Genomic DNA, 26,918 nt, shown 5'->3' on the forward strand with positions numbered 1-26,918 from the left:
CTAAACAGATTGCCCTCAGAGTTCCTGGGGTTGTGGCCTGGTGAGACTGAATTCACAATTGGTTCAAGTGCTGATATAACGTTACCATCACGCCTGAGAAAAATGAGAAAAGGCTAGATGAAATGCCTCTATGCAGATAATAAAGGAAATGGAGAGAAGTGGAGGCTCTCCAAAGACAGCATGGTTCAAACGTCTCCTCAGATTTGTCTGATCTTTGCTAAGGCTGTAGCAATAGCTTTCTTTTTAAAGGAACAGTTATCAATCATCTTCGGAAGCTGTTCAGTTCAGTTAACAAAAAAAACCAAACAACCAAAACCAAACCAAAAAACCTCAGACCTTAATTTTATTTTTTGTCAGCAACAGACATTTGCCTCTTGTGAGCCAGATACACAAAAAAAAGCAACCCCAAAAACCAAACCCCCCACCAACTGATAAGATCCCTCAACTGTGAGACAGAAAGGGCTGCTAATTGAGTACATGATGCCCTGGGCTAGAGGCTCGCATAGGAAGTGTTCTACTGAAGGGGACTATACCCGTGAAATTGAAAAATATAGCCCTTTTCTTAAAAAAATAATCATTACCCTTTTTAGTTCAGTACATTCTTGTTTCTGCTGTGACACATACAGTGCTACTGAAAGGACAGCTCAAGGATATGAAAAGAAACACTTCTCCATTCCCAAGAATCCTGGTTCTCTTAGCTGCTGTTTTGGCCCTGCTATCCCCGACCTCTTCCAGACAGTCTTATCCCCTTTTTACAGCTACAACGGCCTTACCCGTAGAGCCAGCACATTTCAGATGCTGCCTTTGGAAAAGGGTATTAGTTGGCTTCAGTTAGCAGCTCGGTGCTCTGTGGCAGGCAGCAGTGTCACACAGTGAGAGCTGAGACACTCGCAGAGGCACCAACCACACTGGAAACGGGAGACCTCTGTTCGCTTCCCCCTTCACGTGACTGGGAGCTGTTCAGAGTCAATGCATTTAACTGGTGTAAGACCAGCACACAAGACTGCAAGGTATTACTTTCCTTGCTGAAGTAGACACTCCAAAAGCTGCTGCAGCGCATGATTACTATGTGGTTTCTTGAGTCTGAGGTCTTCTCTTAAAACACATTTGTTACCAGAATGTATTTTATTCTTAACAGGGTAGTTAGAATGCTATAGGTATCCCCGATTACCATTTCCATTTTCCCTTGCAGTCACAGAAAGTCACTTCATCTTGCTTCATCTGTCATTGGTCAGAGGCCAGAAAATTTTACTTCAAGGTGTGTGAAAAACTCATTTTTACAAAAAGAGACATTTCTGACTAAAGAAAAATCTCTGCTAAAATGAGCAAGAGGTCCAATGTGAAATATATTTCAAATCTGGTTCAGAACAAGAACTCTGTGGTTAACTGAATTAAGAAAACTAGTATCTTTTTTAATGCCAGGTAGAACAGATGGTGTTAAAATTCCTCTTCAGCTTGCCTGGAGCGAGAGTGTTTCAGTTCCAGCAGTCTCTCCACGGTGTCTGCAATTGTACGCTCACCATGCACCTTGTTATCTCGGGTGCGGATGTTAACCGTTTCACTTGCCTTCTCCTTCTCACCAACAACTAGAAGCAACCAACATGCAAAGGAATGAACTCAACCTTTAGCAAGCTCTTTTTTCCCCCACTCCCTTAAAACTTAGGCACACTGAACAAAAATTCTAAAAAGCTCACCAACGCATCAAATCCTTCTTTGTCCTCCTCCCAGCTCCCCCCATTTAGATCTGTAACAGCCAATAGCCTTACTTAATCACGTAACATTTAATAGGTTTTAGTATGTTATGAATAGCAACTTAGCAAAATATGACTAAAGAGAAAAGTAAACTTAGTAAGTCTAGCTTGACTGACTTCTTAGAGAGAACCACAAAGTCAAAATGAGAAATAAACACAGAGTACTCCACAGGCAAAGATAAGAAAGACAACTTTGTTGTAAGTAACCAATAGCTTTTGTTTTCTTTACAGAAACAGCAAGACAGTTTATTGGAAAATCCTAAAGCTATTTTAGTTAACCATAAAGATACAGATACCATGATAATATATGTATGTCTCACTACTAATATAGATTTCATATAATATACTTGGAGGTAGCTACAGGAGATTGCATTTCTTTGGTAGCCAACCTACATTCAGTGGGACAACTCTTTGAAACAACCTCTTAATATAAATTTAGGTGAGATTTTTTTTCCTGATAGGCTGATCATTTGTGTATGGTCTTGACGGTAAAATGTGATGGTGTCTTATCTGTATCATATGCTTAAAGTTTTAAAGAACAAAAGAACTTTACTCATGATTCTGTCAATTACTCCGAGGGTAGCGTTTCTCTGTCAAAGGCTATTTCTACTATAATGGATCCCAGAGAGTTTTAGGGTCAATGCTAGAGACTCAAATTACATGACACGACTAATGTGGTGCTTCAAATCACATACTTCAGGGTCAGTTTCTGATTTTCCCTACACCACCCTCTTGTGGAACAGTTTTCTCCATACATGCACGTATAGATCAGAAGTGCACCACAGCTGAATGCACTGAAAATACGGTACTTCTTTTGCTACACTTGAAACGAGCATAAATTATTGGGGGAACATAAAATCGCTTACAATCTGACTGACAAAGGGCAACAGATTTTATACGTGTCTCCACATTGCTGACCAGAAGACAGCGAAGACATTTTTCTAAAGCAGCAGTAATGCCTTGGGCCACAGTGACCCCATTTCAGTGAAGCTATACAAGCCAGGAATGCCTATCATGTAGGCAGGAGAGACTCTCTGGGATGGAGACTCTTAGGAACAAAGCGACCTAAAACAGACTACCATTCTCTGCCTTGCTCACAGAAGAAAGATCAAATCCTATAACCTATGCAACAGGTCAGCCAGGATAAGGTAACAAATGCACTATACATTACCCAGAATGAAGTTGTATTGTGCAAGCTGAGCATTTCTGATCTTCTTGTTCAGTGTGCACCCAGGATCTACATCAACATCTGCCATTAATCCAGCATCATGGAAGTGCTGCCTGACCTAGGAGGAAAAGTATTTAAACTGTCACTATAGGAGACAATTCACAACATTGGAATTGTTCATTCCAATGAACTCATTGGAATTCCATTCCACTCACTATAGGAGTTCACTCACAACAATGAACTATGACTTGTAGACTTAAGCCACTTAAGCTCGTCTGACCCCTAAAACAAAGGCACCCTCATTGGCTCAGGCATTGGAGATGAGCCCAGTTCAAGAAATGGAAACAGGTCAGCTATCATGCAAGTACATACACATTAAATAAGTAAGCAGTGATGTGAATCTAATGTTTTGGGCTGAATAGCAATTGAGTTTGATATTGTGAAAGACAGCAAGGTGGTGGGGCTTTCTGATTAGAAAATTAATTTTTATTATTTTTTCTTTTTTCCCATTATACATACTTTATTTATGTATAATGTGCTTGAAAGAAATAGAGGAGGTGGTTTGCTGGATGCTAAATATGCAAAGACCCATCTTCATCTTCGTTACTGCTTTTGCAAGATGCACATGGCCATGGGAGACTAGAACTTGAAGGGTAAGACAACTTTTGAGCTAGAGTGAAAAAATAAGTTTTCTGAAAATAAAGCCTCACAAAGACCAGCATCTGTTGTTTAGAAATCTATTTCAGGTCCTCTTTAATATACGTCTACCACTTCAGCAGCTAATTGTAATATAAAAATGATGCAATGTAATATGCAAAGACTTACAATATTTATCTGGGATAAATACTATTAATCATTAAATTTAGTATCTCAACTAAATAAAATACACTGAAAAAAAGCGTCCCAAACCATATACATCACCTTTTGAGCATACTCATCACATGTTGGTCCTACTGGTACCACCATTACTTGCTGCGGGGACAGCCAGAGCGGCCTTCAATAAACAAAGAAAACAAGTTATATAGCTTTCAGTATTTTTTTAGTATGAAAAATCCTATTAACAGATAGGACTAAAATATACACAAGAGATTTGTAAAGCCAACTGCTTAGATTAGGTTCAGAAGCAATGACCGCCCCACATGCATTAAAATTTATCTCCCAAAAAGAGCTGAGTATCTAAATAAATTGCAGTGTGGACAAAAATACTTTTGAAGATTGAAGTTGTGTTTTAGAACAGACAACAAATCATAACTGGGTTGTTGAGCTTATTACTAACTAATCATGGGAAAACATTTACTTTTGAGTCTGTTTACAATTAGAGGGGTCATCCCCATCAGGTATTACACTGCACCAAGTAAAGGAGATGACCTACACAAATGACTCGTTGCAAGGCAGCCCAGCTGCAAGAGCAAAGTTGAGATACACACCTTGGGCAGACAAGCTGTATGCTGTACCTGCATGAGAGGTACCATGTAGAGGCTGCAAGATCAAGAATTATTTAATAGCTACAGAAGGTGGTTCAGAAGGAATTGGCCTGTTGTACATCTACAGCACACCTCTGTAGTAGCAAGCAAGTAGAACAAACCCTCTCGATTCCTGCATGCTTGGGACTAATTTCTCTTCTACATAAAGTGTTTGCTCATACTGGAATAATAAATCTACTTTTCAACGTTACCATTTGCCTCCATAGTTTTCAGTTAGAATGGCGATCATTCTCTCCACAGATCCCAGGATAGCCCGGTGAATGATAACTGGTCTTGTCTTGTCATTACCATCATGGCTGCAAAGAAAGGGGTGGTTTTTTTAAATGTAAGTTTTTTTCTTGATGCAAACTTACACCTTTGGGTGACGGGAAAGTCAGATTATGTAGCTATTAAAACCACCAGCCTCTGTGCTTACCTGACAAAGGTGAGGTTAAATCTGACTGGCAGCTGAAAGTCAAGCTGGATTGTAGCACATTGGTGGTAGCGGCCAATGGCATCTTTAATCTGAATGTCAATCTGCGAAACAAAAAGGCACAAGTTTTACTACAGTTTATGATACAAGCATGTCCTTCTGAAAGCAAACTCACTGTTTTAAGATGGAAGGTTTCACTCAATGCAGAGGAACTATAGCTGGTTTTAGGCAACATACTTTTATTTCAGCCTGCCTTAGGACTTAAATGATTTGCAGGTTTGGATGCAAAAAATGTTAGAGCTAAGAAAAGGTTGAGCAAGTGGAGAGACATTACTTCAGGGAGGAACTACATTTAATACCTCATGCTATTTTTTATGAGTTTCAATCTGGGACTTTCATGGGCCTTTTCACCAAGTGAATTCAGCAGCACATAAGAGCAAGTGCAAGATCAGAACTGAACATGTCTCGACAAAAATGAGATTTCTTCAACCTCAAACTGGCAAACTTATGCTCCTTTATTATGCAGTACTTGAATACCTTGTAGCCTATGTTACGAATTCTGGGCACAGACACAGGATGAGAATCCTACCGTTAAACAGTCCACTTACCAGTAGGGATCATATTAATCAAGGACACTTGATCTGACTTGAGTATCTACAGTCAAGCCTATTCTTTCTATTCCATCTTACACTTTAATCCTAAGTACGCTTAAGATACAAGTTAGACAGAGAGATGGACAGAAAACAGTAGATTTATAGTGTCCTGACCTTATTTATCTATCACATTGCTCTCTTACTCATATGTTTACCAGTACAGCTAGCTATATGTTGGGGCTGTGTGCCTTACTTTAATTTATACATCAAACAAACAGACCACAGTTTTATTAACTGAAGTTCTAAATGTCTTTCAATTTTGCGTTAGATGCCAGAGTTTATCATCATTCAGCTACTCACCAAAGAGCTTCTATCAAAATAAATTATTTGCTACCTTCTTTAATTTCAAATCACTCACTCACAGACTGGAAAAAAAATCCAAGTAGTTTAAGGTACCCTAGATGTAGAGCTTAACTTAAAAACGTTAATTTAACTAGTTTGCATTAAAACCAGTGCAAAATATACGAATTTGTTCACCTTACTTTGACTAGAGTGTATTAGCAGCAAGTATAAAGTTAATTAAGGTTAACAAAGGTTCCTGTAGATATTTGCCTTCTTTCAAATCAACAGAGGAAATTACTAAATGTTGTTTGCATTTCACATTATGAATGATTAGCTGCTATAACACATTTCACCTACAACCCATAAAATGAAATTGATTCAATTAGCATACAAAGAGAGAAATCAGAATCAGTTTACTAGATGACTGAATACGGAGATTAATGTAGTGTAGGTTTATTAAGGAAAGAGTTACAAGTAATTTTGTAAGGCTGTCTGTCCTTATGCTCAAAGATATCAGGAAATTTCTAGAAAGCCCTGCTTAATCTGTGCAAACTGAAGAGACAGCTTTAAAAAAAAAACAACAAAACCAGAAAACCAATGCAAGGGACATCTTAAAATACCAAAACTCACCAGCAACTCAACACAGCTACAAAACTATGTCAGTAAAGGCAATATTTTTCAAGAATTTCTTTTAACTAGTAAGTTTGTTTTTCTCATGAATTAGGATTTACTTATTGCTGCAAGGATTATTTCTAATGCAGCAATTTCTCTGGTAATGCAGATCTTACAGTGCCACCTTCTGTTCATGTCTCCCACTAAACCAATCAGCTTTGTTTAAGCAGCAGACAAATAGTCCATAAATGTAAACTGAATTTAATTAATGAAATGAGTATTAAATCTATGTGAAAACCAAGATCACAGAGTATTATTTCTCTTTCAAGTATGTCAGAGTTTACATATCTGGAAAAAAAAAAAAACAAAATTTCAGCTGTACAGCATCTTAAAACGGTATTAGATAACTTAAAAAAAAAAAAAAAAAAAGCCCTCTTCCCGATACTAGTTTTTAACAATCTCAGCTTGTACCAGGTCATCAGTTTAAGAATCAGTTTTGTTCTATATCCTCCAGTTAAACCTAAACAGCACCAATGCTTTAGAAATGCATACTGACATTGAAAAAATTGAGTTATAATGTTACACTGGAAGGGAATGTGCATGACAGTAAGTGAAAAATAGAAGTTGTCTTTACCAAGAAGATAATGAATAAAACCCAAGAGCATCACCATACTATTTTCTCCCCCTTGCTCATAATAAGACATGAAAAACATTCTTTATGTATTAACAGCATTTACTGTCCATCTGTGTTTGTTTAATCAACTTAGAGCAGAATATTAATCAGAATGAGTTTGTCTTGGGCAGATATATATATAAATTTGAAGTCATCTGGCAAACATTGTGCACAAATAGATGCCAAAAACTTGTCTTCCTGGGGAAAAATGACATTTAGCATCATTTTTTAAACACATGAAAACTGGGTTTTTTTTCTGTTCATCTGCTATACTGCAAAGAACAGTATTTGCATCCTATGTCTACTGCCAAGATTATGGTAGTATCAATGGAAAGCAAGGAATTCTATAACTTTTGTCTGCCTCATCCAAACAGAATTAAAAGCCTGACCCAGCGAGGGGTTAGTAACATACTAACCTTAGGTCCATAGAAAGCTCCATCACCAGGGTTTAACTCCCACTTCTCACCAAAGTCATTGAGGCTGTTTTCGAGTTGCTAGAGATAAAGGACACATACACTCAGTGTTTCTCAATCATTTGCTGTTTCTAATCAGGTCAGCCTGCTGCTACAGATATGTGACACTACCAGATTCTCAGTACTTCTCAGTTACTCCTGCAACTCATTTGTTTTCTGAAAAAGGAAATTTTTGGAGGAGCCCCAGACAAAAAAAATAAATTAATTTAGTTCAAATTTAAACAAACAAAATTAACGCATGCATTTTGAAAGAAGCCAAACACGCAGCATTATCTAAGATGCAAGAACTTTTTATGCTAGATTCAAAGTTTGTAGATAATATTGACGGGGGGATCCACCCTGATATACTTAATGTCTATTCCTTCTCCCCAGCACTGCACCTGCAGGGGCTAACCCCATCCCTTTCATCGTGAAAGCAACCTGGCTCCTGGAAGATAGCTCTAAGTCTTATTACAGGGGCTGCCAAAATTTATTCTCTTCCTTTTTTTTTTTTTTTTTTAATGATCAAAAAGTTTAAGAAGAGACAGGTAATTTGATTCTGACATGAAGATTGCACCTATATGGAGAGTAAGCTATTTACAGCAGCCAGACTGAATGGAAGACAGTTATTAAAGTTATATTGCTCAGGTCCAGCTGTCACTGTACCTCCCAGAAGGCAATAAGTTCTTACAGGACTTCCAGCTGCAGCCCTGCTTTCATATAAAAAGTTAATAAAACTACTGTTTACCTTTTCAGCTTGATTCCACACTTCAATATCTCCCAGGTACTTTTCAGGACGAGTGGAGAGATTCAGTTTAAAGGAAAATCCAAAGACATCATACACGGTACGCAAGAATTGCAGACAACTCTTAATCTCCTCTTCAATCTTTATGAGAAGAGAAATAAAGTCTCAAACATGGAAAAATCAGTTAATCTTATTTTAATAACCAATTTCATTTAACAGCAGCCCATACCTGCTCCATAGCACAGAATATGTGAGCATCGTCCTGCTGGAATCGGCGTACTCGAGTGAGTCCTGTAAGAGCTCCTGACAGTTCATTGCGATGCAGAACACCAAAATCAGCCAACCGTAATGGCAGCTCACGCCATGATCTTGGACGGTGATCAAACATAAGGCTGAAGAAAAAGGTTATTACTTGAAGCTTATCCAGAATCAAAATTCTGCAAACAAAAGCCAATGAGAAGGAGCCAGTACCTAAGCAGATGCCCATAATGCCAACGATGTAATCTGAATACAACAATAATTCATATCTAGTTTTGTCAGGAAAACAAATACAGATATCCTTTTATAGCTGCTAGATTTCCCCCACCTCACAGAGAGAAGATCAAACAGCTCCCAAAACTGAGTATTAAAACTGGAATGCCTAAATTGCCACAAAATTGACGACACACCAGATTTTGCAGTACCAAAGTAAGCTTCAGGTTTAAAACACAGTCACTGTAATGATGGAAAAATTACATTTCTCAGTGTCTCAAGTAAAGAGAGCAAGTAGACAAGACGACTCATAATTACATCTTTCCTGACAGCATGTCACATATGGATACCTGAACATAGCCATCTTTACAATTAAGCCAGCAAAAGAAACAGTATTTTTTTTTTTCTTTGAATCAGCACCATCTTTAGTAAACTGGATTTGCTATATATTTACCAGTGTCCCGGACAGTTCATAGGCTTCAGAGCAAAGATTTCTTTCTCCACTTCGAACGAAAACATGTTGTCACTGTAATGCTGCCAGTGCCCTGAAGTCATCCATAGTTTACTGTTGAAAACATTTGGAGTGACAACCTCCTGGAATCCACGTTTTCGATACTCGCTCTAAAACAAAAGACCCAGTACATAAAAAAAAATAGTAAAGCAAATAAAAGTAATGATACTAGACTTCAATCTGCAACCATTAAAATATCCAAATGCTGCCCTACAAAAGTCCATGACTCGAGAAAAGAACAGAAAAATTCAAGTAGGACATGCTAGGATACATTGCTTTCACAAGCACCACCCCTCCCCCCACAATTCCCCTGCAGTAAGCAAGAAGAACATGTTTCTTCCCTGCAAGCAAAGCAGCAGTCTCTAATTATTCAATGACACCTGACAGTACATTGCAGCCCAAATATATAAGACCGACTTTAAATATTACAACAAGAAGATAGGACTTTTTTTCTCTACACATAATTTCATAACAAATAGTTCTACAAGGCCAAATTTAGTAAGTTTATTAAAACAAATCAATATGAATCAGTGGAAAGGCCATAGTGTGAGCTTTGCTGTACTATTAGATGTCAAAGAATTCATACTATAAAGCATCGTTATCGCTGCTTTAACTGTAAGTATAAAATATTGATAAAAACATAAATTAGCAAAGATTGTGAGAAGACCAATTCAGAAACGAGGTTTCTATAGTTCTGTGGCTTCCAGATTTAAGAGATTAAACTAACTTGAAATGAAGGGCTGTTAATACCATTGTATGTAATATGCTGTTATGTATTTTTCTAAAATTAAGCAGTTTCTTCTATCAGAAGATTTCCAAAAGACATTACTTACCCGGATGAATTCAATTAACGTGTTGTAAATGTAAGCTCCTTTTGGCAAGAAAAAACAGCTACCAGGGCTGAGCTCATGAAAGAAAAACAGTTCTTGGTCCTGCAAAAAAACAGTATTTGAAAAACTTAGTATTTTTACACCACCTTTTTCACTTAATTTTCACAAATGAATTACTACTGACTAGGCATCACTAATCAAAGTTAAAAAAACAAACAAACAAACAAAAAAAGAAAAGCAATAGATCAGATGCATTTCCACTAGTATTTATATCTCCATCAGTACTTAGAGGGGAGATTGTTCAGTTTCCTGTTTTGTTACTGATGCTCCAAAACCTCATGTTTATGTCTAATTCCTAATGGTGCCCACATAGCTCCCTTTGTACACTGACACATAACGTTTAGTTCTGCTTCTACAGCTCTCTAACTATCTGCACATGAACTGAATGTATGAATGGACTCATGTTGTGACAAACTGTGCACATGCTTGAGGACTGCTGCAAAAAAGCAGCAGATCTTTAACAGTGTCCAGGAGTATCAATTATCTGACACGGGTTTCCATCTAAGAAACAAAACCAAAAACCAACCAACAAAAAAACCACAGAAATGGATTCTGAAATCACACAGAAGAAAAGAACTGTGAATCAACAGCCTGCGGCAAATTGCATAGAAGTGATCACTGCTCGCAGACTGAAGTTTTCATGTTTTGCAGACCGAAGTGCTGATGTTCTGTCCTGACTGATCTGTGAAATAAGCATGTCATCATGTTTAAAGCAGTGAAAAGTTCTAAAAGGAAGTTATTTCCTTCAGGACTTTTGATGCTCTTTGAGAGAAAAGTACCCGACTTTGCAACTCGACTGAAAATACAATCGTGTCACATCTTGGTTGTGGCAGCAAGTATATGCCACCCTCAAGATGCTTCTGGTTAAGGGGTTACATTCACCAGAAAAACTGTCTCACCCGCCCAATTTTTCTGTGATCTCTGCTTTTAGCCTCCTCCTGGAATTTCTCCCATTCCTTCAGCATTTTTGCATCTGGGAATGAAATTCCGTAGATCCGCTGGAGGGATTCCATATCAGCCTTGCCTTCCCAATAGGTAGAAGAATTCTGCACGCAAAAATAAACGAAACATTGAAGAAGAGGAGCCTCCACATTTTAGTAGTACTGCCTGCTATGAAAAGACATGCTATTATTAATAAATCACTATACTTAATGTAGAACAACTAAGGCATAAGGAGTTTTAATCTTAAATTCAGAGCACTGGTTAAGAAAAAATCCAGAAAAAAACAGGTGAACAGAATATGTAAAAATGGTTTCAAGCTCTCTCCTGTGTTTTTTTTTTATGCCTATTTGGTCTCTTTGTAGGCATCCTACTCCAACGGTTTATTCACACTCGGCTATAACCATCAATTGAGCAAAAACTATAAACTCTGATATGAGTTCAACGAAGCCTTTAGCCCCACTCACATTGCCATCTGCCCTGGAAACCTTGTTGGGCTTCAGACCATTTGAATATCATTCTAGCACACAACCCTTTCCCAATTTGTTACACTGAAGTTTTGGCCAGGTTACCCATTTTACGGTACATTCTTGGATAAACCACCATCGTACTGCCCAAAGACAGCAACACATTTTCAGCACCCACCTTATGAATTTTTATGGTCTTTATCTTGCCAGTATGTCTGACATGAGGCCCTCTGCACAAATCTATCAAGGGACCGCACCTAAGAATAGGAAAACATTCATTTGGTATATTCCATCACAGAAAGATATATCCAGTAATATTATGATGCACGTGTAATTACCTGTATACCGTTGTAGTTGGAGTATTGACCTTCTCATTCAGGATGCGACACTTGAATTTATTATACTGAGAAGAAAAGCAGCATACATATTTGTTAACTTCTTGTGAAGCAAGAGAACTGGAAAGCAGTTTAAATTATTTGCAATCCTGATGCTATGCTGTATCAAAAGAGGATTATAAAAGACAGACAGAAAGACAGTCAAGTAGTGGAGCAAGCTGCCCAGAATGCAGGCTGTGAAGTCTCCATCTTTAGAGGTTTTGAATGCCCAACCGGACAAGCACTCAGAAACCTGGTCTGATTTCAGTGTTGACCCCATGCCCTCTGCATGAGATTGGACTGGAGAGCTATGGAGATACCTTCCAACCCCAATGACATTATAATTCTCCTGATGAGAGTGAAAACCAAGTAACGTCTACCTCAGGAATGCCAGAAAATTACATACAACTAGGTGCTAAAGAGAAAGGATCAGCTTTTAGTGTTGCTTGGACTTTCTCAGAAGTCCTCATTCTAAAAAATGTTTTATGAAGCTTTCTGAATGCATCAGCACATGCACTTACGAGTATCACCACAGCATTTTACTAACAGCTGATATATTATAGGCATATAACATAAATGCACATAACATATTGCAAATTTACATCTGTTGGAAATGAATAAAGAGTGTGGCTTCAGAGATTTTGCCAAGGTCACCCAGGGAAAGAATGAGAATTCTCACAGATGCAGAAAATCTAACGCACATTCCCCAGAACCTAAGAATTACACCTTTGCTCATTTTTTTTGTTAAATATCACAAATGAGGTTATAGGAACGTACCACCTTAGAGAGTTAATTTGATAGACCTTCCTCCACCGCTAACAGAACATGCAGCTAAACTTACAAATACCTAAAGAATTAACTGCGTGGTGCTAGAAACAACCTCTTACAACAGCCTACCTTAAACATTTCAAGTAGTGTTTCCTTCTTAACTTCCAGTCTTTCAAAGGCTTGTTTTTCCTTCATTATCTTTTTGCATAACGCTTCCAAAGCGGAGAAGTCGTTACTTGATACACCCCTAAAATAAACACACACACACAATAGTGAGTTATACTTGCTTTCACTTGCAATTTCTGATCCAGTTGCAAACACTAGCTTGTGAATAGGGGACACTGCAAAGAACAAAGCCATCTGCAGTAATGCAGATGAATTTGTTCTGGGAACAAGCAGATAACAGAAACTTTGCTGTGATTGCCATCCTCCCGCTCCTAAAAAGAATACAAAACCTACCCTTCCTCAAGGAACATGTCATAATAAAATCCATTTTCTATTGGTGGGCCATAGCACAAACAGCCACCATAGATTCGCTCCATAGCTTCACCCATTATGTGAGCACTTGAGTGCCAGTATACCTAGTGGAAGTAAAAAACAGAGGGGATCAGTCTGAACATGCACAATGCATTTCTGAGTATCTTATTTAAAACCTTTTCTGAAACACCTGCTTTTAAGGATACTTGATGCAGATCCCACATTAGAGTCTGCAGAACAGAAGTGACCTGAACAGCAATACTCTCATCCTAAGCACCAATATTTCCAAAAGGTAACACTGGAAAATTGTTTACAGCCTGGCAGCAAGTAATTTCTGTTTTCAACTATTGTTGAAATGATTCAATTATTGTCAAGAAGTTGGGAAACTAATTAAGAAACTTTTTTTTCTATGAACTTCACTCAATCAGATTTCAACATAAGGCTGTGGTCCTAATCCAAAGATTTTATGCGTGGGAAATCCTGCGCCGAAGTAGAACTGTTCACAAAGTTAGAAATTACACTCTATCTTGTAGTACACCCAAAGCTTTGACAAATTAAAACCAAATCTATAGGACTTCTATCTGCTTTTGCTTGCACAGACCAGGAAACATAAATCTCACAGAAGGCATCATTTAGCCAATATAAAAAACCTACGTTTGAATGCAAGACCCCTGTGATGAGTTTGACTGATGGCTTCTTGTACCAAATGATTTTTTTCTAAAGAGAGTATTTACAAATTTACTGGATATCCACATTTATACGAATGAGTAGACAAAATAAAGTTGTCCTGGTCTGAGGAAAAACAGAACCAATTTTTCTGTTTTGTAATTTTACTCTTTAGCTGGGCCTCTTCTAACTGACTAAACTCTGAAATACGGCATATTGTTCAGAAACTGGTCACTCTTAGAGTGATAGGACCGGATTATACCAAGGACTGGTAAGCAGAGAGGCTCTTGCTTATACTTATTGCTATAAAACCAAGGTCAGCTAACTTCGTTATTTGCCCCTTAGAGGGTCGGAAACAGAAAAACATAGAGGGGTCCCACCTGCAGGGAGGAGCGAACAGGACAGGTGACCCAAAACTGACCAACAGGATATTCCATCCCATCTGCATCACGCTCAGTATAAAAGCTAAGGGATCAAAAGGTCAATTCTCTTTCTTCAATGGCCAACATCTCATGAGGACCCTGTCTCTTCGTCTGCTTTTGATCCCGATCCAAGCATTCCTGACTTCAGATCCAGAATCCAGCTCCTGTCCATTGCTGACTCCAGTCTGTGACTTTCCCTGTGCCTGCTGGTGACGCAATCATTATCCTGGGAGCTAGATATGGTTTTGTATATATTGTATACTTTTTAAAAAAAATTATTATTTTATTATTATTTATTATTCCATTATTTATTAGTATTTTCATTAAAGTAGCTTAGTTCTTTTTCTAAACTCATAAATCTCTTTATCTCTTTCTCTACTTTCTTTGGAGGTGGGAGGCATCTGTCATTCTGATTGTCCAATCTGGCCAAAACCACGACAAAAGTACATACTTTTAAATGTACAAAGTAAAAGAGCAGCCTACTCAGTACTTTTTTGATTGTATATAGACAGTACTTTTGCACTATTGTTTTCAAAGTCAGTGCTGAAGAGATCAGTTCAAAAGACCTACTTTACATTAACAACAAGGCTGCAAATATAAAATTTTAACAAGAACAGAGTTGACATAAACTACAGCAACTGCTAGTAGACTTGGCTACAAATACACAGCAGAATGTACATTATCTGCAGTGCCGCAACTCCCTTGTAAGGAACTATTACAAAATGCAAATGTACACACAGCAAACCTGTTCCCATCTCCTCCTCTTTTGAACACAGCAAAGACGCAAGTAACTACTTGAGGCTGAGTTTAATGCAAATTTTAATGCAAACAAATTTTGGAAGAAGATACTCACTGCTTGAGCCTCTTCATCTTCAAACTTAAGCAGCTCCAAGGTACAGTCCTCCTCCAAAGGCCGGTCTAGATCCCAAACCATCTTGTTCACTTTGGCAATAACAGTGTTGTCAGCTAGACCTTGACTACAGAATAAATACATGGTATATAATCTTCTGAAATCAGCAAGTAGAAGTTCCCCAAATTTGCCCTCCATGTTGATATAAGATTTTCAGGGTGTACAATGTCATAAACAAAATCCAAATAAATGAGCAGTCAGTCTTGAAAATTCATTAAAATCCTGCTCACATCTCAGAGATGAGGGAAGAAAGCTGTGCAGTATACTCAACATTCATATATTCATTAACATACTTGACCTAGAGGCAGCCACCTCAAAGTACTAACCTGACTTCAAAATCCTATTGCAATAGTAGACACACCTTCTCTTTTAAAAATTATCAAATACCATTTTTGATGTAGTAATTTTACAGTTTTGTTTCCACTAGGCAAAAACCCACTTTCATTCATCCCAAATCACAAAAGCAAAGAAGGCTGCAATGACAAGGCACCTAAGCAAGAAAAAAATGCATTTTACCTCTAGGAATCACCCAGTTTTTGTAGTTTTAACTGCTAGGGTATCCAGTGTGCATTGTTCAAATCTACTCCACAGCAAGTCTGAGTAGCTCAGAGACGTGCAATACTCTCCCATGCAAGCAACAATGCAAGAAAGTGGAAGATACTTATACTGCTAACTCTCCCTGAAATCAACTGAAACATCACCCAGCAGTCATCTGCCCCAGGTCGATGAGAACTAGTTTCCATGTACTAACATTCAATCTGAGAGAGTAAATTTATTAGCAAGTTATTTCTTAATGCAATGACAGTATTTGCAGGGAAAAATATGCTAGTAGTATGTGTCCAAAAGATCTCAATTATATTCGTATTTAATTTTGAAACTGTATGTTCATAAGGCTAAAAAAATTGCATTCCAAATCTAAAACCCTATTGGTTACCTCCAGTTTATTACATACAAGATGCCTTGAGAAGAGCTGAGATAAATGACTAAGAGAGAAATTACACGTTACCCATACCCTCACAGCCATAGCCTCCTGATAGAGCTGTCTAAAAAGGATTGAGTGTATCAAAGAATAGAATCATACCTAATTCCACAAGCAATTTGATAAGGAGTAGTCTTCCAGGATTCAGCATCAACCTGCTTGCCATCGGGTAATGTAACTTTAATGGCTTTACTGTCATTTGCAGCTCTTTCTGCAAGGAGTGCATCATGTTCAGCTTTAAGTTTATTGTACATCTCCAAACGTTCATTGATAAATGCAGGCCAAGGATTCAGCTATGTACAATGAATAAAGAGAAAGGAAAAAATCAATAGATTATTACAGTAATCCAATATCACATTATGTCAAGAATGCAAATAGAATGGATATACTTTTCATGAGCTGCTGACCATATCTATATATGTGCTATATCTATAATTAATCATTATTATTACAGATTAATTCTGTAGTCTTAATTATACAGTAATAAGAGTTCAGCTTAATGAAAATTATTATTTTAAAATGTACCACTGTACACCTGTTCAATAAACTACACATATGTTAATAAGCTACTACATCATTTATTAAACACTTGTTTGATAAGCTCCACAAGAACAAAAATCAATTTGAAAACACTGTAGGAGTTAAACATAAAACCAGATTTTTCTTATTAGATCAAAAAACTGCAGGAACACCTCTACTCTGAGCCACCTGGACAGGAACTGACTCCAGCTCACACGTCATGTAATGACATCAGGGCTATCAGTGGGCATAACCAAGGTTATACAGCTATAGGGTTGGCTCAGGATTAGTGCTGGCTGGCAGCTGGCCCTCTCTGTGCACAGCCAGAGGAATCTGTGTTTACCCACCACGAAGACAGAAAGGCAGAGGACCTTCAGCCAGCTTTCCTCATCCCAGAGAACGGCTGCCTACCCCCTGGTGCAAACAGAGGCACGGTGAAAAGAGCGAAATCAGAGCCGCTCTCCCATTAAACCAACATAACTTGGTGTAAAAAGCAACGAAGTCACTTCATGGCAAACTTTAGTAAAATAATAGCGGGAAAAAAGGTAACTGCAACTCCAGATTAAATACTTCAGAGAGACGAACTGCATCAGTATGGAATAAAACCAGAAGACTGGCACCTTCAACTCCCCCCACCCCCCTGGCCCAAGCACAGCTCACCTCCGTCCGCCCTCCATCGCCGGCCACTTCCTTCATCTTCTTCTTTCCGCAGTCCGCCTTTTTTTCTTCCCCAGCATTTACCTGAGGAGGGCGAGCACAATTTCCTCATCCTCCAGCGGTCGATCACACCTAAGGCGCTTTAACCCCCCTGTCCGCCCCACACGACAGGGAAGAGACCCGACCCCTTCGCCCCACGAACCCGCAGCCCAGCCCCTGCTCTTTTACCTTCAGGTAAACCCCACCGCCTTTCCACCCTGCTCCCCCGGCGCTGGAGAAACACCCGTCCACCCGCCATAAGGGCGAGGGGGAAGAGGCCTAGCTCCCTCCTGCCGCCAGGACCCGTCCTCCTGACGGAGCCGCCCACCCTCCAGGCCTGACGCGGGGACAAGGGGAGGCCCCGCCTCAGGACACCCCCCCGGCCCGCAGTGATGGGGGGCAGCGCTGAGGAGACAGACGGTGCTCCAGCACGACCCCCGGCCGCCGCCGGGCCCACCTGGCTGTCAGCGCCCGCCATTGCCACACGCGGAGCCTCGCGGCGCAGCAGGGAAGGGGCGGGAACGGCCCCGCGCAGGCGCGTCCCGGCCGCCGCAGCTGATGCAACCGGGGGCGGCCGGACCGACCTGACCTGAGCTGCCGTATCCGGACCAATGGGGCCGGAGGGCCGCGCCGGGACGGGACGCGGCTCCCCAGCGTGTGCGGCCGGGGAGGCGGGAGGGTACGCCGCCTGCGAGGGGACCCAGCAGCTCAAGATGGCGGAAGCCCTGTCAGCACCCGGGAAACGGGGCAGCGAGGGCCTGCGTGCGCTCATCCCTGCTCATCTCCCTCCTGAGGGAGAAACTTAACCAGCTTTCCCCCGCTGGCAGGGCCATAGGGCCCCGAGGGGGTGGGAAGGGGCTGAGGGCCGGGGTGGCACCCGGGGACTGAGTATGGGACTATCTTCAGAAAGGAGGCAAAAATATAATAAAATAAAAATCGCATTGACCAATGTCTGTTTTCTCGGAGGGGAAGGGGGCAGAAGAGTGGAAGATATTCTGAGGAAATTCTGTCAGACCTGTGTAAGAAAGGGAGGTGTTGCTTTTGCAGAGGAGAAAAGCCGTTTCCATCAGAGGTGACACGATAAGGGAATGACTAAGACAAAGAGGCTCCAGCAAAGGCTCGTAGAACATCCCTTATCACACAGACAAAAGGACAAACTGATTCCTACAGGATTAGCGTCTAGAAGGGCAGTCAGACATTTAACCAGGGCTAATGACATTGAGCAATCTTTTACCAAAAAGGAAAGAAATAAACTAGTCAGATAATCCCTTTAGGTGTAGCATAAAGAGAAGTAAACAGAGGCAGGACATGCGGGAAGAATTTTAGGCGGCTCGGACAGCCTGTGAACCCTGGAGTACCCAACCAATGGGAAACAGGGGAGGGAAAAATTCGGCCGGGATTAGGGAATAAAAAGGTGTGTTTCAAGAACTGGAAGTGTGCCTACTTGCTAGGTCACCCGCTCTTGCAAGAACATAAATAAAAATGTGCTTCACAGAGGATTCTGCCTGAGCCTATTTCGTTCGGACCGGAACTTGTCTCACACCTGGACGGCAGGAGTGCTGTGCTGAGCCCTGCCCTGAGAGGAGGCTCGGCACCGGCGGGCGCGGGGGGGACGGGAGTTGGAGTGTGGCCGGAGGCTACCGACATCTCTGAGAAAAGGATGTGATATTCAGATGCAGCTTTTTGCTTTGTAACTTTCTTCCCCTTTTCTGCCCACTGTTGTTTTTATATGATAATAACTCGTATTTTCATTTAGGAAGGTTGCTTTCTCTCAGCACATTCTCATGGTGGGCCTGGGCTCCCAGAGTGGTCTGTCCCAAGGGCCTTGGTGTGTTCAGTGAACTCCTACAGTAGCCTTTCTTCTTTGTAAGAAGGGTGTTTATTACAAGATTTCACGTTTTCAAGAAATCCTGTCATAGCGTCATTACTTTGAAGAGACTAAATCAGGGGTCAGAGCTATGGCTTGGCTTGGCCTGCAGAGCCCCTGACACTTCTGCCTCCTGTAACAGCCTCTTCATCTGCAGCAACTATTTGGGATTTTGGAGTGCTAAATACAGCTAAAATGTGCTTAGGTGAACATCGGAGCACCTCAGACTCCACAGACTTAAGTGCTGTAAGAAAAAATTTCAGGAAAAATAGGCAGTATTGTATAGCTTTCCAATACTGGTTGTGTAGGGGTGAAGGATGGTTGAGAGAACACCACCACTTTATTTGACCACAAATGTAGGATGTATAATGCAAATATTTTTCTATATCTTTAAATAGTAAAATGAGAAGGTGTAGTAAATATGAACTTAAGGACAGAATCAGGTCTAGATCCAAATAATTTATTTGCTGTCTAAACTACAAGCAGCATAAATATTGCCAAAAACGTTTCTGAAACAGGTACGTTCAATAATATATGTGAGATGTTGGTCAGCATTGCAATGTTTGGTAATACAAAGGATATTTGCTTTTAAATACTAGTTTTTAGATTTGCAATAAATTCTAAAATCTTTTTGTGGGGGCGAATTGCAACTGGCTAAGAGACACCACATTGCAAAACTTATAGATAAATTATCTAACCCCCAAATGAACAAAACCCTATACCGATACTGTTAGAGAGAAAAGATGATTAAATATTTCAAAAGCAACCGGGAGAACTGTCGCTTTTGCCGGAAGATGGCAGCAGCGAAACACGCTGGGCTGATGAGAGACTAATCCTGCAGATTGCCCTGCTCACTGCTTCTGGCTTTAGATTTATGGCAAACAGGATTTATGGCATAAAATACAAAACTAAATGACTGTTTTACTGGCTTCACTCTTAAGCAGCGCAATTAAAAATGTGTAACTGAACTCAACCGGACTCTTAAGCCAGATGAAATTGATTTCAGTGTGCTTTAATGATTGTCACCGAGTGAATGAATGGATTTTTCTGCTTCATTTGAAGTTCGTTGGAAAAAATGTGGTTGGAAAGTTTGGTTGGAACTGCAATGTCATATTGGCTTATATTTCATGTAGGAAAACTAAAACTCAAAATGAAATCAAAAAGAAAATAAAAATTTTTAAAAATGAATCAAAATTTCAGAAAGGAAAATCTTTTAAAAAAAGCTAACGAGAATTTTTAAAAGGAGAAGAGAGTGAAAAAGGGTGAGAAACAAAACTAAGTGAACATACAAGGAACTGGGGAAGGGGAAGACACTCAATAAAGTATCTGGGTATGTTTATATTTGGGGTACACTACATCAACTCTATTCCCAGTAGAGTATTTGCTAACTTTGCGAACTCCCACCTAGTTTGAAAATTAGTTGGAGGAAAGCCACTCATGTACATGCAGGTTTCAAAATGCATCTTTTGAATTAAAGGCCTAGTGGATTTCCATAAGCCCACATCAAGTGAAGAGCTATCAGCTTCCATTACAAAATCATGCAAATATGGGAACATCAGCTTTGGAATTGAAATCTTTTTGTGCCATTTTCTGCTGTGTTAATTTCAGCTGGTCTGGTAAAACAAAACAGTAGACTTTTTAGAAGTCCGGCGTAGCAAGTTTAGAAATGCAGATTCAGAAATTTAACAACACGCGAAGTTAAATAAAAAAATACAGAAAATGACATTAAATTAAAATACCTGTGAAAATAAATGAAGCCCTGATTCAAGCAGGAACATGCTAGGAAAACTGAATTTAAGCCTTGGCTTTTTGATATTTTTTCAACTTTTGTGGCCATATTATTGAAAGAAAATAGTTATCTGAGGATAAGAAAATAACTGATATTTCATGCAAAGAAGGAAACCAGTTTTCTTTTGTTTCTATATCCATGACAGCTTCATGTACAGCCTGTACAGTGTGTAGTCCAGTAGTCTTCATGGTGACAAGGGTTTTTCCATACCTACTGGGCACTTTTCTGCTTCCAGAAGAGATGCATGCTTGTGCTTGCTAGGGAGAAAAACCTTACTAACTGCATAAATCCCACTGACCTTCTCAAGATTAGAAGCACGCTGCGCAGTGATGGCCGTGTCCCACCTGTGTCCCAGGGTGCAGGTCCTCTTCACTTGCCCCTCTTGCCACCATTCCTTCATACATGCAACTGTGGAGATAATGCATTCAAATTACTCAGGTTCAGTTTGCTCTCTACTACCAGGCAGGTTTTTTGAGTAAAACACAATAAGGTTGTATTTGGTCAAATGTAGGAGATACCCAGTTTCAGTTCTGATAGTTACAGATACTGGGATCACAGGTTAGATATTCTAGGTGAAACTTAAAACCAGGGTTCACTCTTTGAAATCAGACGAGCATTAGACTCCTACTAGGAACCCTTGGGCCTTTTAAGGAAGTGAGATGCTGGGTGATATTTTTTTCCCTGCTTTGTTCACTAATAAAATCAGATTTGTCTTTCTGCTTCTTCACAAAAAACATACCATTAACTTATGTCTTTCCTCTGCATCTCAGATTTACCCCTACTTCACTTGCATAATAAGTTGTAGCATACGTGTAGCTGAGTCAACAATATTTTGTTATCTCACATCGTGAAAAGTAGTAGGTGTGCATACATTCAATTAAACTCAGATCTTTCCTGTGTTCTTTTCATAGAGCTCATATGTGTCATCTTTGGGGGGCATTATTAACCCAAGTGACGTATCTAGATACTTTAAGATTCCTTCAGGATAAACTGCACACCCCCACCCCCAGTATTACAGCACATTACATGTTTTTAATTTAAAGTCTTTTTTGGCTACTGGTCTCAGAAAAAGATGTGCTGTCTGCAGTTGTGCAGATCTGTGACTCCCACTCTGGTCTCCACTCTCAGTCTTAGGAGTGGGCTGTGAGATAGCGATATAGAGCTCCTGCCTTCCATTTCCTCATGGAAGATAAAACAGTGAGGCAGCAGTCATTTAAAAAGGCAAATAAAATGTTAGCAGTTTCATATACTGAGGAGGAGGGGTGATAAACTGAAGAAATTAAAATCATATGTCCGTAACTGTCCTGAATCACAGCTTAAACCATTACAATGAACTAATGCTAAAAATCCAATTGATACAACATTTTTCCTGAACTTCTGGCTCTTGGACATACCCTTGGGTTTTGTACCTAAATTTAAACTAACTTTTACTATAACTGAACATCACCAAGCTATTCTATTACATAAAACTTTTTTGCCCATATAGGGAATTTTCCAGAATCCAAAATACTTTTTTGGTAAGTTTTTTTCCCTAACAAAAAACTATTATGCTTCATTTTAGTGCGTCTTTCAGAATTTAAAGTCTGAGAGTGTGGTTTATTTCAGATATTTTTGTAATAATGAAATTCCAGTTTCTGAACGGCTTTTTCCCTATATATATCCCTATCACTGATATTTTTTCCCTGATAATAGTCTTTTCTGTGCTTGTAACAGCAGACCACAGATATTTTTACATAACATCTATACAATGAAAAGTTAAATTTAATAATTTATGAAATTTAAAAAATAATTAGCAGAAAAAATAATTAGCCTGATCAGACATCCTTCCTGATGCTGTTGCCAGAAAAAGCAGTGATTTGCACGTTACGGAGACCAAACTGTTCCTTCATCCTCTCTGTGAGCAGAGTCCTCCACACCATGGCACGATGTGACACATAGAGGAATTTCCTACATAATGTGATTGGAAGCAAGAAATGCATTTCCGAGTCATTAATTTGGTGCAGTCCATAACCACTGATTTTCTGAATTCAATTTCTTACTCCAAGCAATCTCCATCACACCTCACATCACTGGAAATGATCTCCAAATAGCAAAGGACAAAAAAAATTCTTGCATTAGCTTCTCCTGCAAGTGCTCTGTCAGGCAATTTTTTGGGGAAATGGCAGATTACGCAGGGAAAGCAGATGTTGCATTCTAGGGTTTTGTTTCCTTTGACCATATTTTTCATTGCAGTTATGACTTAATTTCACACATCTCCAGTGAAATTTTATTTGCAAAGTATGTGCTCAGTGTCTCTATTTAGCCATGACTCACATGTTCTGGTGATCGTCTCATTAACATCCCTTTTTAATGATGTTTCATGGACACAATTCAGTAACATTGCTTCAGATAAAGAAACACATGAAAGCTGATGAAAACAAGGACATCTTAACTGTGAATTTTGTCAAACCACTTGTGACAAGTTATATAAAGTGTTTTTTTCTTTGTGTCCTTTCCCCTTAGAAGTATTTGGAATCTTACTAAAAATAATGCTAAACTGCTAAATCATTTCAAGGTTTTATAACTGCAGGGATAGAGGACAGAAAACTCTCCTTAGTTAGCAGTAGCTGCCAGAAGATGGATTCCTGAGGGACTCCATTGTTAGATGCTGATCAGAGGAAAAAGATATTCCAAGGGGAGAAACAAAGTTTTATTAATTCACAGTTTACCTGGAAGAATGGGATAGGGGACACCTTGGCAAAGCATGGAACAGCAAAAACAGCTGATCGGTATCATTAAAACATCTGCTCCATATGGAGGGACCACAACATCCCTTTTCAGTCTTCTCTTTTCTAGACTAAGCAAACTTAACTTTTGAACCTGTCTCAGGGGGACATGTTTCCAGACTCTTGTCCTTCCCTTCTGAACTCTCCAGTTTGTCTGCATTTCTCTCAAAACAATAATGCTCAAAGTATAGAGAGGAATATCCTGCAGAGTGGAGAGGACTATTGCTCAGACCTGACATACAACACTTCTGCTAATGTAACTGCGCCGTATTGCTCGCTCGCCTTCAGTTTGTGGCTTGTTTAGGACAAAGCAGAACCTTTTCTGCAGAGCTGTTCTGTGCTGTATTCTGCTTTCCTATATACTTTCCTGAATGGCAAAGCACTGAGCATTATTAAATTGATTGTTTGACTTCAAACTACCTCTCCAGTTTGTTATGATCATCAACAATTTTGAGGTCTTTGTCAGCCCTCTTTCATCTGGGCATGCACACAGACTTTTAACATGTACTCTTTCCTCCTTCATACACCTAATGACTTTTTAGACAAGAACCAAACACAAGATAGAATCAGCTTGATATGTCCTTCTGGTTTAACACAGGCTGGCTGATAGTTGCTTGCTAAGTATATTTTTTTCAAACATGTATGCCAGTTTCACCTAATCACTCAAGTGTTCAGTAAACTAGTGCAGCCTATACTAGTACAGACCTTTTTGTTTCAATAGAGTGATTATTGTCATGGCTAGCTGCACCTCTCATTGCTCTCATGACTCTCTAATGTCTGCCGGCTTTTTTGTCACAATTCTGCTCTGTCTTCACGCGATTCTCCCATACCTAGAAAGCACTGCAGCGTTAATCATACGCAGCACATACTTACGCAGCCTGTGCGGCTAGGCTCTGTACGTAAAGCTTTTCTTTCACAAACATCACAGGATCAAGCACCTTTTTAAACAAAGGTGTAGTTTAATGTTGGCACCAAGGGTAAACCATGAGAGAAGAAGGAAAAATAGTAAAAAAAATATATATATTGTTTATATACATGTTTATTTTATTCTCCATATCACCTGAGCTAAATATACTATTTTCGCTGCAGCTGCTTTGGAATACCAAATTTGTTACTGCAGCTCACCTGGAGCTGTTTTCTCCACTACGCCAGAAATTAACACCCCCTCCAGTCTCTTGGAGTTACTTCATGTGGAGCTGCCCCCTAGCCTGGTTCTGTCAAAAGGCCTAGTTTAGTAGAAACACCTTTTACACTCAAATCATAATGACAGAACAGGGATAAGTAGCAATCACACATGCAGGTGTCCTGGCACATCTGGAGGGACGGTAAAGTCTGGCAGCAGAACCCAAGCCAGCCAGCTGGCTAGGGGATGGAGACCAGTCCCCAAAGACCCTTTTTTCAGATCTGCTGCTGCCAGAATGGATGTGACCTGAAGCCATTTTTTTTTGCGCTTTTTTTTTTGAGTCACAGCAGTCCCATTGTTTTCGGAAAGAACAGTCGTACACAAAAACCAGAGCAGTCCCACTTCAGCTACAATTTACATTGGGATCTTGCTCTGCTCTGCCCTACATCAGACCAGCTCCTGGCTGCCTTTGAGAGAACAAAGTTGGCCAAACTCGTCTTCCTAAAAAGATCTGTCTGGTATTTAAAAAAGAATGGTGTAACAATTAAAGCTGAAGAAAGAAGAAATAAAACCTGATATATTCTGTCCTTCTTTTCTAATGTGAAAACTGCCGGGAAAATTTAAGAGGAAAAAAGAAGTGTAAAACTGCTTACTTCTTCAGAAAGAGATCTAATTCCTGCTAACATTTCCACAGTTGCATATGTTTGCTCTTTCTGTCTGCTTTGGCAGCAAAAGACATGGAAGAGGGTTGTGTTTTTTCACAAGTATAAGGAATGTTTCTGTCCTTTTGACCTTAGTCTGCAAGTGCACATACAGGGGAATGAGTTAAACGTTTTCAAGGAGTAATTTTGTGTGTGTGTATGTCATACGCTGACATACTCATGCTGTCAGCAAAAGCAAAATACACAACTAAATGGAAGAACAAGTAGGCTCTTAGGAAATACATGGTAAACTGCACACAAAAAGAAGACGTCTGTTCCTAGAGGTCTCTGTTGTCAGTGCGCAAAGGAAACCACACTTCCAAAACTGTCCACTCTGTCTTTGCAGAGCGGACAAGGACACCTCCATTTCCTCTTCCTCTGCTTCTGGCAGCTTGAAGAAGTGATCTGCTCTGCCCTGCCACGTTCCTGCCTTCCAGCAGCAACTAGAACCTGTGAACCTCTGTCCATTTTGTTTGCTGACTTCTTACCCAGCTCAGTCAAATTGTGACATTAACCTAATGTATGAAATGGCCAGTTCTTCATTAAGTGTAAGAGCTCCTGTTTTGACTTGCTTTGGTGTATAACACTTTGTTGACTACTGCTGTCCCACTTTTTGCTCTGTGCTGTTTTCATTACTCTACCGTGTCTTCCTCCATCCACCCATCTGTTCCTGCGGCCTTTGTCCTTCTCTGTTGGAAATCTCATTTGTTCCCCTTCCCGTGATGTGATGACAAATGAAAAATGTGTATTCCCCCAAATCCATGTGTTCATTTTTTATTGCATTAGGGCTTTAATAAACTGAGAATGACAGAACTCCTGAAGAACATATTTTTATTTTTAATTAAATATTTTAATTTAGTATTTTAAGCCACTAACTGTTGTTTTAATAGAAAGCTGTACTTCTTATAACAGCAGCTATTTTATTCCATACTTTTATGCATGGGTAGCAATAATATCTACATCTCGGGCAGAATACAAATGTTTCACTACGTTGTGCTACTGATAACAGGGGGTAGACAAAATGAAGCCGTTTTTAGCCTGACTTGATATGGTTTTCCTGCATTAATCTCTTGAAAGTTTATGGAAACCCCACCTCCTCCCATGTAGAGATAGATGAAATGACATTACTTCTTACTGTATCTGGAATGACATTTGATAAAATTGTATACAGTATATTTACCAACAGTTAAGTGGGTGCTTTTCAGCTGAAGGGGGAAAAAGGACCTGGTTTCTTTTTCACTTTCATATGAACTGAAGTTACAGACAGTCCCTAGGAGTCAGAGCACTGTACTACAGAAATCCTGTCCAAAAGAGGGGCTAGCTGGTCAAAACAAGAACAAGTTTTAAAATAG

General features: G+C 39.6%; 1 protein-coding gene across 3 annotated transcripts in view; it reads right to left on the minus strand.

The window, feature by feature from the left end:
* Positions 1-313: 313 nt before the first annotated feature.
* The window catches only part of TARS1 (threonyl-tRNA synthetase 1), a 533,465-nt gene continuing 506,860 nt past the window's right edge, over positions 314-26,918 (minus strand). Inside the window, exons 1-19 of one of the 3 annotated variants that reach the window (XM_063320539.1) lie at positions 17,779-18,108; positions 17,286-17,366; positions 16,209-16,399; positions 15,071-15,194; positions 13,112-13,233; positions 12,782-12,899; positions 11,849-11,913; positions 11,689-11,767; positions 11,004-11,150; positions 10,048-10,146; positions 9,158-9,324; positions 8,462-8,624; positions 8,236-8,373; positions 7,452-7,529; positions 4,819-4,919; positions 4,595-4,699; positions 3,841-3,913; positions 2,923-3,037; positions 314-1,586 (exon numbers count right to left, since the gene is read on the minus strand). In XM_063320539.1, the coding sequence (XP_063176609.1) occupies positions 1,438-1,586; positions 2,923-3,037; positions 3,841-3,913; positions 4,595-4,699; positions 4,819-4,919; positions 7,452-7,529; positions 8,236-8,373; positions 8,462-8,624; positions 9,158-9,324; positions 10,048-10,146; positions 11,004-11,150; positions 11,689-11,767; positions 11,849-11,913; positions 12,782-12,899; positions 13,112-13,233; positions 15,071-15,194; positions 16,209-16,399; positions 17,286-17,366; positions 17,779-18,093 (2,430 nt within the window). In that variant the 5' untranslated portion in view covers positions 18,094-18,108 and the 3' untranslated portion in view covers positions 314-1,437. Of the gene's footprint in view, positions 1,587-2,922; positions 3,038-3,840; positions 3,914-4,594; positions 4,700-4,818; positions 4,920-7,451; positions 7,530-8,235; positions 8,374-8,461; positions 8,625-9,157; positions 9,325-10,047; positions 10,147-11,003; positions 11,151-11,688; positions 11,768-11,848; positions 11,914-12,781; positions 12,900-13,111; positions 13,234-15,070; positions 15,195-16,208; positions 16,400-17,285; positions 17,369-17,510; positions 17,708-17,778; positions 18,109-26,918 lie in introns of those variants that run through there. The other 2 variants (XM_063320542.1, XM_063320540.1) reach the window with 2 other exon arrangements.

The sequence above is a fragment of the Chroicocephalus ridibundus genome, chromosome Z, assembly GCF_963924245.1.
Source record: "Chroicocephalus ridibundus chromosome Z, bChrRid1.1, whole genome shotgun sequence".
NCBI classification, from domain to species: Eukaryota; Metazoa; Chordata; class Aves; order Charadriiformes; family Laridae; genus Chroicocephalus; species Chroicocephalus ridibundus.